This window comes from Schistocerca americana, chromosome 1 (genome assembly GCF_021461395.2).
Source record: "Schistocerca americana isolate TAMUIC-IGC-003095 chromosome 1, iqSchAmer2.1, whole genome shotgun sequence".
Taxonomy (NCBI): Eukaryota; Metazoa; Arthropoda; class Insecta; order Orthoptera; family Acrididae; genus Schistocerca; species Schistocerca americana.
Genome location: NC_060119.1, coordinates 144,362,217 through 144,377,368, shown reverse-complemented (window position 1 = coordinate 144,377,368; position 15,152 = coordinate 144,362,217). Strand labels below are relative to the sequence as shown.

The window sequence follows — 15,152 nt, the reverse complement described above, 5'->3', positions numbered from 1 at the left end:
TGTTTGTGTTGTCCTCATCATTTCATCATCATCCAGGAAAGTGGCGAAATTGGACTGAGCAAAGATTGGGTAATTGTACGGGCGCTGATAACCACGCAGTTGAGCGCCCCACCAACCAAACATCTCAACACACATGCACAACTCACATCCACACAGCCGCTGTTGTCTCCAGGCACTGTGGTGCGACAGTCCCAAGAGATGAAAGTGGCTAGCTGTGCATTAGATTTGTACATGTAAGCATACATTTTAATCTGACAGGAAGGTAAATCTTTATCACATAATTTGTTGCAAAGTGAAAGCTGTAATTAATCAATGATTTTGGGTCCTGGACCAGCACACATTTATGTCTATTGGGGACACACACATCAGTATAATTGGCTGTAGAGATACGTTTCATAGTGGGAATAGAACAACTGAGGTGGTCTTCCATACATTGATAACAATGCGTACTTAACCATGCGTGACCTGAAATATACTGTACAGAGAGAGGTGAAAGGTGTTTGGAGAAGACGTGCCAATGTGGCTGGGTGAATTCGCCTAAGATCACTGATGTTTTGATAGGCAAACCCACTCTTAAGTTTTAAGGAATGAACTGCAGCCTAACCTGCTGGTACTCCACAATATAAACCTAAAGTGGGTGGGGTACAATTTAATCCCCCACAATTCCATTACAGTATGAAATTAATGATTCTTTAATGCTGCAGGGTGTTTGCAGTAAGCCAATACCATATTTTAGTCAAGTTGTCCCATAAATGTCTCTCTTTTTCCATATTTGATTCAGTACCTTCGCATTAGTTATTCGATTTACTCATCTAATTTTCTGTATCCTTCCGTAGCATAACAGTGCAAAAGCTTCTATTCTTCCCTTGAACGAACTGCTTTCAGTTCTATACAAGGTACACTCCAGACAGAAATTGATATTCATTTTCGACAAATTTCTCATTTTCAGAAAAGCTGTTCTTGTATTACCAGTAAACATTTTCTGTCCTATTTAAGCCATCGTCTGGCAAAAATCAAACAATGGAAAATCCAGAATGGAATGTAACAACATTATGAAAAGGAAAGTTGCTACTACTCACCATACAGCGGAGACGCTGAGTCACAGATAGGCACAACAAAAAGACTGTCACAATATAAGCTTTTGGCCAACAAGACCTTTCTCAAAAATAGATCACACACACGCGCACGCACGGACACACACACACACACACACACACACACACACACACACACACACACACACACACGACTGCAGCCTCTTGCAGCTGAAGCCACACTGGCAGCATGGCTTCAGCTGCCAGAGGATGAAGTCTTTTGTGTGTGTGTGTGTGTGTGTGTGTGTGTGTGTGTGTGTGTTCGTTGTGCCTATCTGCCACTCAGCATCTCCACTATATGGTGAGTAGCAACTTTCCTTTTAATAATATTGTTATATTTCAGCGATCGTCTGCTATTTTGCTGCCCAAATAGCAGAACTCATCTACTACTTGTAATCTCTCATTTCCTGATGTAATTAGCTCAGCGTCACCTTATTTAATTCAATTACATGCCATTACTCTTGTTTTAGTTTTATTAATATTCATCTTATAACATTTTCTCAAGGCACTATCCCTTCTGTTTAGCTGCTTCTCTAAGTCTTTTGCTGTCTGTGACAGAATTACAATGTTGTCAGAAAACTGCACAATTTTTATTTCTTCTTTCTAAACCTTAATTCCATTTCTAAATCTCTCCTTGTTTCCTTTGCTTCTTGCTCAATGTGCAATTTGAATAACGTAGAGGATAGGCTACAACTACAGCTTCGCTTTTGTGGCCTTCAGCTATTACAACTGCAGCATGGTTTCTGTACAAAACTTTGTGCTCCCTTTATTTTAACCCCTGCTACCTTCAGAATGTCAGAGAGTCCATCAGCATTGTCAAAACCTTTCTGTAAATGTATGAGTGCTGTAAACGTACATTTGCCTTTCTTCATTCTGTCTTCTAAGGTAAGGCAGCAGATCAGTATGGCCTCATGTGTTCCTACGTTTCTCCAGTACTGACACTGATCTTCCCCAACATCAGCTTCTACTAGTTGTTTCACTGTTACATGACTTAATTCATGTCAGTGTTTTGCAGACATGACATATTGAACTGATAGTTCAGTACTAGTCACACCTGTTAGCACCTGTCTTCTTTGGAATAGTAATTACGACAGTATTCTTGAGGTCTGAGGTGTTTTGTCTGTCTGATACATCTTGTATACAACGTGAATTAGTTTTGTCATGGCTGGCTTTCCCAAGTAAGGATCTCAATTATTCTGATGGCGTGTCATCTACTCTGGGGACCTTCTTTAAATTTCATAGCTCTGTCAAGTTGTTCTTGCAGTATCATCTCTCTCAAACTCATCTTCATTTACTCCCTATTCTCTTTCTAGAATATTGTCTTAAAGTTTGTTTCTGTTATAAGACCCTCTATTTAATCCTTCCACCTTTCAGCCTTCCCTTCTTTGCTAAGCACAGTCTCCTCATCTGAGCTCCTGATATTCATACACCTGCTTCCTTTTCCTCCAAAGGTCTCTTTAATCTTTTTGTAGATGGTACCTAGGTATACTGCTTCTACAGCCATGCACTTGTCTGCCAGTCATTCCTGCTTAGCCATGTTGAACTTTCTGCCACACTCATTTTTTAGACCTATGTATTCCATTTTGGTTATTTTATTTGATGTATTTTTGTATTTTCGCCTTTCATCTAGTAGATTCAATACCCCATGTGTTATCCAAAGGTTTCTGCTGGGCCCTGTCTTTTTGCCTATTTGATCCACTGCTGCCTTTACTATTTTGTGTCTCTAGGACACTTACTTGTCTTGTACTGTGTTGCTTACATCTGTTTCAGGCAATCATTGCCTAACCTATTAGAACTGCTTTGTAGTTTAAAATCTGGTTTTTAATATCTGTGTTACAGTTATGCAATTTGTTCAAAACCTTGTGGTGTCTCAAGTCTCTTCCACTTGTCTGACCCTCTTTCATGATTTTTAATCCAGTTATGCAATTTGTTCAAAACCTTGTGGTGTCTCAAGTCTCTTCCACTTGTCTGACCCTCTTTCATGATTTTTAATCAAAGTATTATCAATGCTTAAATTGTGTTCAGTGCTAAATTTTACCAGGCAGTTCTACCCCTTCATTCCTCTCCTCCAATCCATGTTCTTGTACCATTTTTCCTTTTGTCCTTTTCCTCCTCCTGAATTACAGTCCCACATCACATATAAATGTTTACCTCCCATAATCGTGAGAACATGCTGAAAAGTAATGCCTCCAAATTATTTATGTGAGAATTCTTAAATCTTTTTAAGTAAAATCAGTTTTATTAATATTCTACATTTTTATTCTTTGTGCCTACATATTTATTCCTTAACATAGTCACCCTGGCGATGAACACACTTCTCACAGTGAGAGACTAGTTTGTTGGGACTGTCACTGTAGAATATTTAAGTTTGTTGGTAGAGCCAAATGTCATAGTGCTAGTGTGTGGTTTGTTATTGTCATGCTGAGTGAGAGGGTGCTCCTTATGTGGATGAACTCTTCTGAGATCAGAAACTCAGTGGTGGGATGCTGTTTGCCACACGCCGACGTAGTTAATTTACACTTCACCATGTTGCACGATAAAATTTCAAGCCCTCTGGCTGTAAGAGGACTGTAACTATGTATACATAGAAAATAAAGATTTAAAATGTTAATAACATTTGTTTAAGCTTTAAGAGTTTTCACATAAAAAAATTGAAGGCATTATTCTCAGAAGACACATATATTTTCATTTTATTTATTTATTTCAGACTATGATATCAAAACTGTCCCTCTTCCAGTGTTGGCTCCTGTCACTCTAACTTCCCGTACTAGTTTTTTGGTAGAGATATCATGGAAAACTGATTTCAATTTAGACACCAGTGGACTAAAAATGCTACTTCTGAGTGTTCAATGATCATGTATCTCAAGAGGTTATGTACTTTCAACATACCAATTAATCATTTAACTCGAGCAGGTACTTGCCCAACCAGAATAAAAAAATTGGATGTGATTGGGACTGTGTTTCTGTCAAAACTAGAAGTCTCCAACACACCAATGTTTATCACTGGTACTGTATTGCTAAATAAATCTGAAACTAGTGATTCACAGCTTAGGTGTCACAAAATTCCTTCAGATCAGACAAGCAACCAAAATTAGCAACACATTCCCAGTCAGTGTCAATAATTAACAATTATTACCATTTCTGCAATCCAGAGAGAGTATAAGAACAAAAATTTCAACCTCATTAAACAACCAGAGAAGTATGCATTTTTAGCCATCGTGCTAACAGTAGCTTTGGCTTTTGCTGATGGCTATTGCAGCTCTTCCTAGTGGCCAGTTTCTTGGCTTTTGTTGATAACAGCCATCAACGGATTGTCCGCCGTGCTGTCTCTCTTTCATCATCTTTGGCTCCAGTTCCCTTTTCTCTTACTTATATATATATAGCACAAAACACTTCATAGTTAAAACCTTATCATTAAGAAAATGTAAATTAAGCCTTTCCTGGTGAACAGTACTTTTATTGTGCCATAATATTGTACTTGGGGCTATCAAAATTCCTGGCAACAGGAGCACTCCACTTTGCCCTATCACAGTGGGTAGGATTTTGGGTAGACAGCCCTCATGTCAGGGCATGATGAAATGTAGTTAAAGCCCTGGTGAAGGTTGTGGTTGAGCTATTCAAGGGCAGAGTAATACGGGCTGATCAGAGGGAGTGCTGGTCAGTGGCTGGTTAACAGGTTTACTGGTATCAAATGAGTAGACACCACAGGAGATCTGTGTATGGGTGAGCTGAATAGAATATTGGCTGTCACCAAAGGCTGTGGTAAGATCATCGGTATATTTCGACAACTCCTGGTTGTCACTGCAGATTTGGCATCCACAGGTGGTGAGGCTGTTAAGGAAGAGACTTCCTGACATGGAACAAGTGACAGCTGTCAAAGTGGAGGTACTGTTTGAGGTTGGTGCACTTGATGTGAACAGAGGTATTTATGGAGCCATCTGAGAGTGGAAATCGACATATAGGAAGGTTGTTTGTTGAAATTAGAAGGACCAGGTGAAGTTGATTTGGGAGTAGGTGTTGATGTTATGAGGGAAAGAGCAAAGGTTGTCCTTACTGTCAGTGCAGATCATGAAAATGTCATCAGTGAATCTGAACCAGATGAGGGGTGTTAGATGTTGACTGGATAGGAAGAATTCCCCCAGATGGTCCATAAATAAGTTGGCATAAAATGGTGCCAAGCGACTGCCCAAGGCACTACCATATTTTTATTTTATTATTTTTTTTTAAATATAGATTTGGCCTTCAAAAGTGAAATAATTGTGGGTCAGTATGTGGTTGGCTAGGAGTATTAGGAAAGAGGTGGTGAGTTTGGCATCAGGAGGACATTGGCAAAGGTAGTGTTGCATGGGCACAAGTTCATTGGCATGGGGGAAGTTGGTGTACATGGACGTTGCATTTGCACTGACCATCGAAGAGTCTGGAGATAAAAAGACAGGAACTTTGGAGAGTGGTGAAGGAAATGAGCAGTGCCTTGAATGTAGGATGGTAGGTTATAGACAATACTAAGGGCTTGACAAGATGCTTGTATGTTGAGGTGTTGGAAAGTTGCCAGAGATCGTCAGCAACATAGTCACTAGGATTCATGATCACTTTGGTAGAGCCTTTGTCAGCAGGAAGGATGATAAGGACTGGACTGGTTTTCAGGTTAGAGGTAGCTGTGTGTTTCATAGGAGTGTTGTTGAACTCTCTGGGGAGGAATTCAGGAAAGGGAGGTGAGGCCAGGATGGAAGTGAGGAATTCCTGAAAGATTACCAGGGTATGACTGTGTGGAAGTGGAGGTTCCCAGTTGGAGGGAGGTTTGAACTGTTTTAAGCAAGGTTCTATGTAGGGTTCTAGTTAGCTGCTGTCAGTGGGGTGTATGGTGAAGAAATGTTTGCACTGCAGAGAATGAGTAAAGGAAAGAAGGTGCTCAGTGTGGTTGAACTTAGGTTTGGGGCTAAAGGTGAGGTTTTTCGAAAATGCTGAGACTTCTGCAGGGGCCAGAGCTTTGGCAGGAACGTTGACAACAGTGTTACAGGATGGGTACTCAAGAGTAGTGCATTTTATGAAGGGTGGAGGAAGTTTTTGGGAGTGTAAAGTGTGGAGTAACGCAGTGAAGCACGGTAGGGGAGCTGTGAGGGATTGACTTGGAGTTGGGATGGGGGGGGGGGGGGGGGGCAGAACAGAGTGGAAGGCTTTTTATTGGCTGTAAGTACTCTCATGTGGGCATAAGAGAGCAGTACCTGGGACTGCTTCCTCAGACAGTGCTTGGGGTGCCATTCCAACTGTTGAAGTGCAAGGGTTCCTGTTGTAGTGGAGCGATTCAGGTAGTTGTGGTTACAGAGTAAAAGGATTTTGCAAAAGTAGTAGATGCTGTCAAGTATGATTCTGAAGAAGCAGATAGTTGAGAGTGAGGGACTGATGGAATTGGAAAAGAAAACGATTGTTGCAGTGGGATGGGTGATAACCTGAGATGCCAATTTTAATATCAAGCTGGTTGGTTGGGATACCATGTGCCAGACAAGATTTCAGAAAGAGGATGTGTGACTGGAATTTTGCAATGAGAAATAAGACTCTTCAGAACTGTCAAAGGTAAAATGGGCAGGAATTCATGGTTGGCATCACTTAAAAAGAAAGATTGAAGATAAGAAGTTGAAAACTTATGGTCCAAGTGTTACAGCGGAAATAATAATTTATTAGATACTTAATATTTTATTCCTCTGTGTTACCTTTCTAATTAGTTTACCAATGCTTCAATCTTTTTGTTATGTTTATTTTTCATTCATGTTGTGTCTTTTATTACAACAGTGCACAAATTTCCACTGTCATTAAATATCCAGAAGAAACAATTCTAATTTTTTTCACCGAATGTAATGCACCCTCTACTTGTTATTGTACCTCTTCCTGCCACATCATTTTTAATTTTTGTTTTGCTTTCATGGTTATCATTTATTATTTTATGCCTTTTGAATATTTGTTTGTTTTGTTTGTTTTAATTTATGTTGCTGACACATTATTTGCATGAACTTAGCGACAAAGCATCCGGCTGACAGAAGCACACTCTCTTGTCCAGGGGAGTGTTGGAGGTCAGTGGATACCCACAGCTGAGTGGGTAAATTCTTGGAAGTGTAAACTTCCTTTGCAAACAATAATGAGGCTGCTTCAAGTCTTGGTACCTCAGGTTGAGAAGATATGTATTGACAAGTAAGTCACAGTATATCACTTTATAGTTGAGCAATAGCACAAATTTTATCTATTGCACCGGTCTGAGGCTATTGTTTGTATATTTTGTAGGGGACTGACAGATGAAAGTGAGATCCTAAAATTTCTGCAGCATGGCACCCTGGTAGGCCTACTTCCAGTTCCACATCCAATTCTTATTCGAAAATATCAAGCAAACACTGGAACTACTACATGGTTCCGTACTTATATGTGGGGTGTTATTTATCTACGGTTAGTATGTTAGATTAATCTATGCTTTAAATTCTCTCATTAAAATAATATACTAAAAGGAATAGTACTAGAATTTATCAAGAAACAGAAAAGAGTCTTTTATTAATTTGTATCGATTTGTTCACCTTTCAGGAATGTGGATCCACCAATATGGTATGACACAGATGTTAAATTATTTGAAATTCAGCGAGTTTAAGTTTCCACATTTATTTTGATATACCTGATAATTATAACCAAAAAAAGGCTGAATATTTCAAATTAAAGTTTGTAGAACAGAAGATAATTGAAATATTTCTATTTGATAGTAGATACAAGAAGAATATTTATTATGAAAAATAAGAATTGTCTGTAATACACAGAGCTGAACTATTAATTTGTGCCACTGTACAGTGTAGGTACAGTGAACTATTTTTGAGAGTTACCGTTCATTTGATGCCACTGTTATCACAGATGTTTTTGCCACATGTCTTGTGAAATCTTTGATACATTTGCGTTGTACTCATTTATATTTTCCCCAACTGGATGTCATACTTTTTTTACTACTTCACAATGCACTGCAAGAGTATTGTTTCTATACTTAATGCTTTTTTGAAGAAATTGTACACATATGACATAATTAGTTCAGTAACATCTCAAAATATTAATTTAATGCTTCTTATATTAGTATTTATTTATTTTTTACTTGTATCACTGCCATGTATCATTTGATTTGCAAAAGAGGGGGCAAGGGGAAACCATAGCACAGTATACCCGATATTGTTGGTGCTGAAGAGTGCCAAATGATAGTGCAGTCCTTGGTTACGTTGCATATCAAAGTGCTTTATACTATTATTGGTCTTTCCTCTGTCTGTTGTTCTGTATTGACAGTGATATCTATGTGTTAAGATGTCCATTTTATTAATGTGGTATGTAACAGTTTACGTAAGGTATTTATGATACACCTGCATTTCATAAGTAGTGAGTATCTAGTCAAAACATGTTACGGAAGACCCTATGGTTTGGAGTCAAACATCAGGGATTCTTCTGTAAGCTTATGGCAATGAGAATTCATTGATAATTTTCATACATCATTTACATTAGGCATAGCTTAATTACTCAATGAGAGAGACAGTTTTCAGTGGTTGTATTGTATGTACCTGCCTTTTATAGTTAGTTGACAGCAGTATATTGACATTTCTGTCGGCATCTGTTGCAGAGAACACGTCTGCATAATGCTGTACTAAGATGTTATTCAGTGACACATCCTGTCAATAATAATTTATAAAGTTCCTAAGCAAATATTTATTTTGTGTTAAATATAACCAATTTGTTTGTCATTCAGACAGTAGTGTATATTTTATGATTCACCTGAGAACCTTACTTAGTTTTATAAATAAAAACTGGCATCACAAAAATACGCTATTCAGTTCCTGATGTATGATTATAAGTATGTAAAATTGTGCAGGCTTCAAGTTTCCGTAGTAATAGAATACAGAACGATCAAGTGAAAGCCAAGAAGAAAAGTAGAAAATGACATCAGTTCAGGTTAGCAAATAGTTCAGTGTTGTGTGTTATTCATTGCGTATTATTATGATGATATCAGAAGAGTACAGAATTGTGTGTGTAATCAAACAGAATGGTATAAATATATTTAGAGAGAATTGGTGTAGCTGGAGTTGAGGCTATTCCAGGAATAGCTCCTAATTATACTTAAACTCCATGCATTTTAGTTTTCTCCTGTAAAGCCATAAATGCTAACTCTTTACTTTCTCCATTCTTTGTCTGTGTGTTAATTCAGAATCTTCTTAACATTTTGCAGAATATCACTTACCTATATCCTCCATATTCTGCATACTTGTATTCATCATAATTTATTAATGTTCCTTCTTTCACATTTTACTTCGATTACTAATAAGTTGGGGTGACTATCAGAGACACTGTAGGCAGAGGTTGCCATTATTTTTTAACAGAGTATGTTCTGTGGACCTGGTCAATTATGCATACTCTCACTGTGACAGTGCTGGTTTTAATTGGTATTATTCTCAAAGGTGGTACTTTATTTTCACATTACTTCCATGGTTTTACTATTCTTCCAGATTGTTTCGGTTTGTATCATCATGTCAGTAATTTATTCTATATTTTTATGTCAGCCCTACCAGTGCAGTTCAGGATCTCATTTCCCTGTCTTTCATGTGATTTAAACATAATCAAACTGTTCCTTAATGTTTCCTGTAAATTGTTATATACTCAATACTCTATCAAGTTTTTAAATGCTCTCCATCTTAAATATAGCAGCTAATGGGTGCTGATGTACTCTTCTCTCATTTATTGATTTTTCATTTCAATTTTTCCCAGTTCTCACTGTGTGACATGTCCTGCCGAGTTAGCTAGTCAATGCTCTTACTAGCTGTTTGACCTGTTGCATACCTTCTCGCCAACAATTTTTATTGACATCTCAGGGATGAGTCTTTTGCCATGATTTCTATTTCTTATAGTACTGTTTGTTTGTTCTGGTGTAGGATTTTGAGAAATATATCCTTAATTTTAACATATTTTCTACCTTTCGCTTTCTTTCATCCAGAGCCTCCATGGCAAATAAACTATGGTACTGAAAGTTGCAGACTGTGTCAGTTTTTACAATCTACGGTAACGAATGTATTGTGGTAGCCATTACAATTCACTCTTTTAATGTAGGTAGTGGCAGAAATTGATTGTATTGGAAAATGTAACAGAGAAAAGTAAATAAAGTAGAAAATATTTGTTTAATGCAATTGCTGAGTGAGCTATTTCATTTTTATGTAACTCTGGTAGCCTGTGGATTGTTTATGTACACAAAGTATATGATATTCTGATTTGTAATTGCTAATTTGTAACTCAAAGACAGTATTGACAGAGTTCTGATAGTGGATTCAGTTTGTTTCTATCAACTATACTAATAAATAAGACAATGCTGCTAAGGTATCAGTGTGTAGCCTTCTAGACAAAACCACTGAGGATAAGAAACTAAATCTTTTGAAAAAATACATGTTATGAATTAAAATGAAGACACTCAGACTAAAGAAATGTGCAATTCCATGTTATTATAAGTTGATTTATTCTTATAACAAGGTTAACGTCACAAAGTCAAAACAATATTGGATACCAGTGCTATGGTTTTATTAACGTAAATAATTTGTTCAGGTAGACTTCCATTCTTCCTACAAAATTATTTTGCTAATTTGCACCTAACTGTGCAATCAAAGGTAGTAAATTCAGGAATGTAAAATTTGGAACACACAAAATGCACCCAGAAAAGATTTGTGCAAAACATTTCAAAATTATTCTGCCGATGATATGTTCCAAGGAAAATACCATCAATGTCATTCCTCTGCCCTCTCTCATAAAATGCTTATTGTGAAAAGGCTGCTTCTGTGTACATGTGAATTTTAGAATACTAAATACATACATCAATTTTAAAGATTAACTCTGTACATATCACACTGTACAAACTTGAAGATGCCTTTTATTAAGCATTTTAATATATAATATTAAACAACAGATTTATTGCTTCATCTGTTAAATTTTTATTTACAATGTGAAATATGTTACAGTGATGGCATGATAATTACTGTATTACTAAAAATGGATATCATCTAGTGGAAAAATCTGTTGACAGTGTTGTGTGTAGCATTTGCTATTATGTAGCATATGTTTTCAATGTTCTGTTATTAAGTTTGTGCACTATTATAATGTAAACTTAATTTATTAGATTTGCTAGGCAGGTTACACATAATGGTGGACTAGATTTTGTGCTTTGCTTTGCTTTGCTTTGCTTTGTGTGTGTGTGTGTGTGTGTGTGTGTGTGTGTGTGTGTGTGGGGATGCGCGCGCGCGCATATAAATTTAAATTTATTCAAACCACTTCCTTGACAGCGTTGATGTTTGTATTATGTTTCAACAGATTCCTAAAGTTTTGAAGATATATCATTATATGCACCAGATTAAAGACTATTTATTATGTGTCAAGAGTTCACTCTTTTCTTGATATTTATTTCCGAACATCATGCTACAACATCATATCAGGGTTAAATGATTGTTTTCTCACCATGTTGGGAGGTCTTAAATAATATCAAATACAACTGAATGTCTTAGGCACCTTTTGCATCCCAGTCCCCCATCGTTTACATATTTGTGTAGTGTGGCATTACTGAATTTTGGACATCTGTTTCTTCAGTTGAAAAATAAGTTAAAAAGGATTCAAAAGCTCAGATACCAGCATAATTCAGTTACATATGTAGCTTGTTTGTATTTCTCAGTTGAATTTGTAACAGAATTAATTGTTCTAGCTGGTATTTCCTAACTTTGTTTTTGGCAGATAATTACTAACTCATCAGTTGAAACTGGAACATATGAGAATTGGTCAAACACACATGCACTGCAGAAAACTGTGACACTCAAACTTTTTCATTTCTTGTGTGTAATAGGTGAGGTAGAATAACGAAGTCTGGAAAGAGAGCTAAATGTTGCCCAACACCCAAATTTAATGGTACACAGGCGAGATCAATATTGTTCTAAGCAGAAATTAATCTGAAGGTTCATTTGGGTGCCACTGTCCTCTACTATGCATTATCCTGGTGCTGGATATATGTGCCCACCTTTACCAACCTTAGAAACAGTTTACTGAGTCAGTCATAGAATTAATTTCAAATTAGGATAGAAAACTAATCACTTGTTAGGTTCATATTTTTGCATGATTAACATTCTGATAAATATGAAAGGCCGTGTATGTGCCATAGAAGAACTTAGGTGCCCTGATATTCAAACCCCCAAACCTTCAGGTTATTATTCTGAGGCTTAATTCAAACTACTACCTAGCTATTTAATGTGTGGATGCATTGCTGTAAACAGTTGTCTAAATGGAGTGATATTCTATTTTGTTGGAAGGATTGGCAGTAAACTGATGTCCTAGTACATTTAGTACCTTATATATTAGTCCTTCAATACTAGTCTCAGAAATTAGATGCTGTCTTGGATTTAATATTCTTGCACCCCAATATCCATCTTCTGTGTTCCCTGATCCTATAAGCAATGAATGTCAAAGGAAATGTTGCTGAGAGACATTCTACAGTACTGCTATAAAGGAAAATAATATCTGCAAATGGAAGATAAAGTGGACCAAATATTTAAAAAACAATGATGAGTTTAATTCAGAGAAGACAAAAGATGATAACAATTAATTCATAGAGTAATTTGTTTTCTGCAGAGTGATGTAGAGTAGTATTACCAAACTAGCATCACCTACATACAGTCTGTTTCAAAATAAACGTTCTTTGTTTACTATATTATATGTGTTAAAGCGTACATTCCACTTATTTATACTGAGTACTGAGCTTGGATAAAATGTAGCAAGGAGTTGTATTATATCTTAATTTTCTTAAATGTGTTTGTCACTCATCTTGTACACTGCTGGAAAAAATAATGCTGCACTCTCAAGAACTGTTTCAGTTTAAAAAAAAGACTGTAGTAAGAGATATAGCAGTGTTGTTATTGTGGTTGGTTTAATGCAGCTCTCTGTGTTACTCTATCCTGGGCAAGCATCATCATCTCTGCATAACTACTTCAACCTAGATCCATTTGAACAAGCTTACTGTAGTCAATCCTTTGCCTCCCCATACAAGTGCCCCCCCCCCCGCCCCCCCCCCCCCCCCCCCCCCCGTTTCCCACCATTACCAAATTGATAATTCCTTGATGTCCCATGATGTGTCCTAACAAATGATCCCTTCTTTTTATCAAGCTGCACCATAAATTTCTTTTCTTCCCAAATTTGGTTCAGTAACTCATTTGTAAAATAAGATCATTTAATTCTGGTTTCAAATAACTTCCAGGAATTCAGCCAGGTAACACTTTCAGCGACCGCCGATATTTCGGCGGGAGAACACCCCACCATTTTCAAGGCATCGCTGAAAGTGTTACCTGGCTGAATTCCTGGAAGTTATTTGAAAGTTGTATACGCCAGGAGAAACTCTGGTCTCACATATAATTCTGGTGTTTGGCATTTCACAGTATGCAATATCCCAACAGTCACATAAAAAACATCTTGCACCAGTGCTCTGCTTCAGCAGTGGTTTCAGAACTGACATCCTAATGGATGTAGTAAACCTTATTTTCTCTTCTCCCACACCCCCTTTTCTTTGCAACCAAATGTGATGCCGTTGCATCTTGGGTAACTGCACTAGTACTGCTCAGCAGATCTGTGCCGCACGAATGCAATCATCAGTCTTATATAGGTGGGACTTATTCATACCCTGGCCACAGAGGCTGGCTTTGAATTCTAGGGAAGCTGAGGTCAAATTCCTCAGCAGCTAGCCAGAGTTAGGTTTTCTGTGGTTTCGCTGAATCAATTAAATTGAATGCAAAGATGATTTTTGCCAAGGTACTGTGCTGAATTTCTTCCCCATCCTGGCCCAGTATGAGCTTATGCTCCATCTTTAAAGACATTGGGTTGTTAATATCTTAATATTTCTTTCTTCATTCGCGCAATGTTACTCATAAAATACATTTGTGCTGTAAAATGCGTATGGTATGTTCCATAGACCCATGCTGAAAACATTGAAATAATACTGAAGGAATGTGATCAGCATATCTGCACCCCTCAACAGGCCAGTTGAGCTATTGTAATGCTCATTGGAAAATTTTATTCAAATAGGCTTAGGTCTGCAACAGATGCACACTAGTGTTGTGATGCCATATATAGCTACATCCTAACATCTCTTCTGACTTGACTGTTAACTTCTAACAGCACAACAGTGACTGCCCCAACACATTACTCAGTAGCACCACAACCTCTCTAAATGCGCATATTAACTATATTCCACAGAACACAGAAATAATTAGTGTAGAGATATTTTTCCAGCAGTGTACAGACAAAACATCAGTATCTAATACTGTTCATGTTGCGCCTTTATATTGTGTAAGTTTTGGATAAATTCCTTTTTGTCTTAATTTCAGAGTTATTTTATGTAAGACTTTGAGTAAATCATACATTGTTAAATTTTGTTTTCTATGTGCAAGTTTTACAGTAAAATATGCTTCCTATTAAATTTTGTTTTGCTTTGGGCAAGTTTATTGCATTGTATTTCCTTTACTTTCCAGCTGGCAATATGTATAAGCTACTTATATACTGAATATTATTATACCTTTAAAAATATTTAAGCTATCTTCATACTTACATCACCCAAACATAGAAACTTACATACTAGATGATATACATTTACAAGTATAGGCCAAAAATGAATCTTCTGAGAACTTGGGGGAGAGTCATTAAGGGAGTAGACCAGTTGCTACTTGATTTTGGAACCGATAGTCATGATATTGTTTTTTTTTCTTTTTTCTTTCAATAAAATAACCAACAATTTACAAAGCTGACTTTAAACTTTTTTGTACCCCCTTAAGATTGTATTATGTATTTTTAAGTAAAAAAACTTTCACCCAGAGGACTCTACAAGACATCAATCAAAGGCCTTTTGGAGTGCAAGGGCAGTTGGTGGGAGCTCTGATCACCACAACTTTGAACCTAGAACAAAATTTCAAACACTGCTTTGAAGTGATGATACTGTCTAACGTAGACTGTAGGAATATTAAAAAAATAATTGTTTTTAACAAAACAGTG

The 15,152-nt window shown here is 37.0% G+C and overlaps 1 protein-coding gene across 1 annotated transcript in view; it reads left to right on the top strand.

Annotated features, from left to right (window-relative positions):
* Positions 1-7,795, top strand: part of LOC124551183 (protein HID1) — an 87,820-nt gene extending 80,025 nt beyond the window's left edge. Inside the window, exons 15-17 of the mRNA XM_047126175.1 lie at positions 7,105-7,277; positions 7,368-7,526; positions 7,659-7,795. Of these exons, the coding sequence (XP_046982131.1) occupies positions 7,105-7,277; positions 7,368-7,526; positions 7,659-7,722 (396 nt within the window). The 3' untranslated portion in view covers positions 7,723-7,795. The remainder of the gene's footprint in view (positions 1-7,104; positions 7,278-7,367; positions 7,527-7,658) is intronic.
* Positions 7,796-15,152: the final 7,357 nt, after the last annotated feature.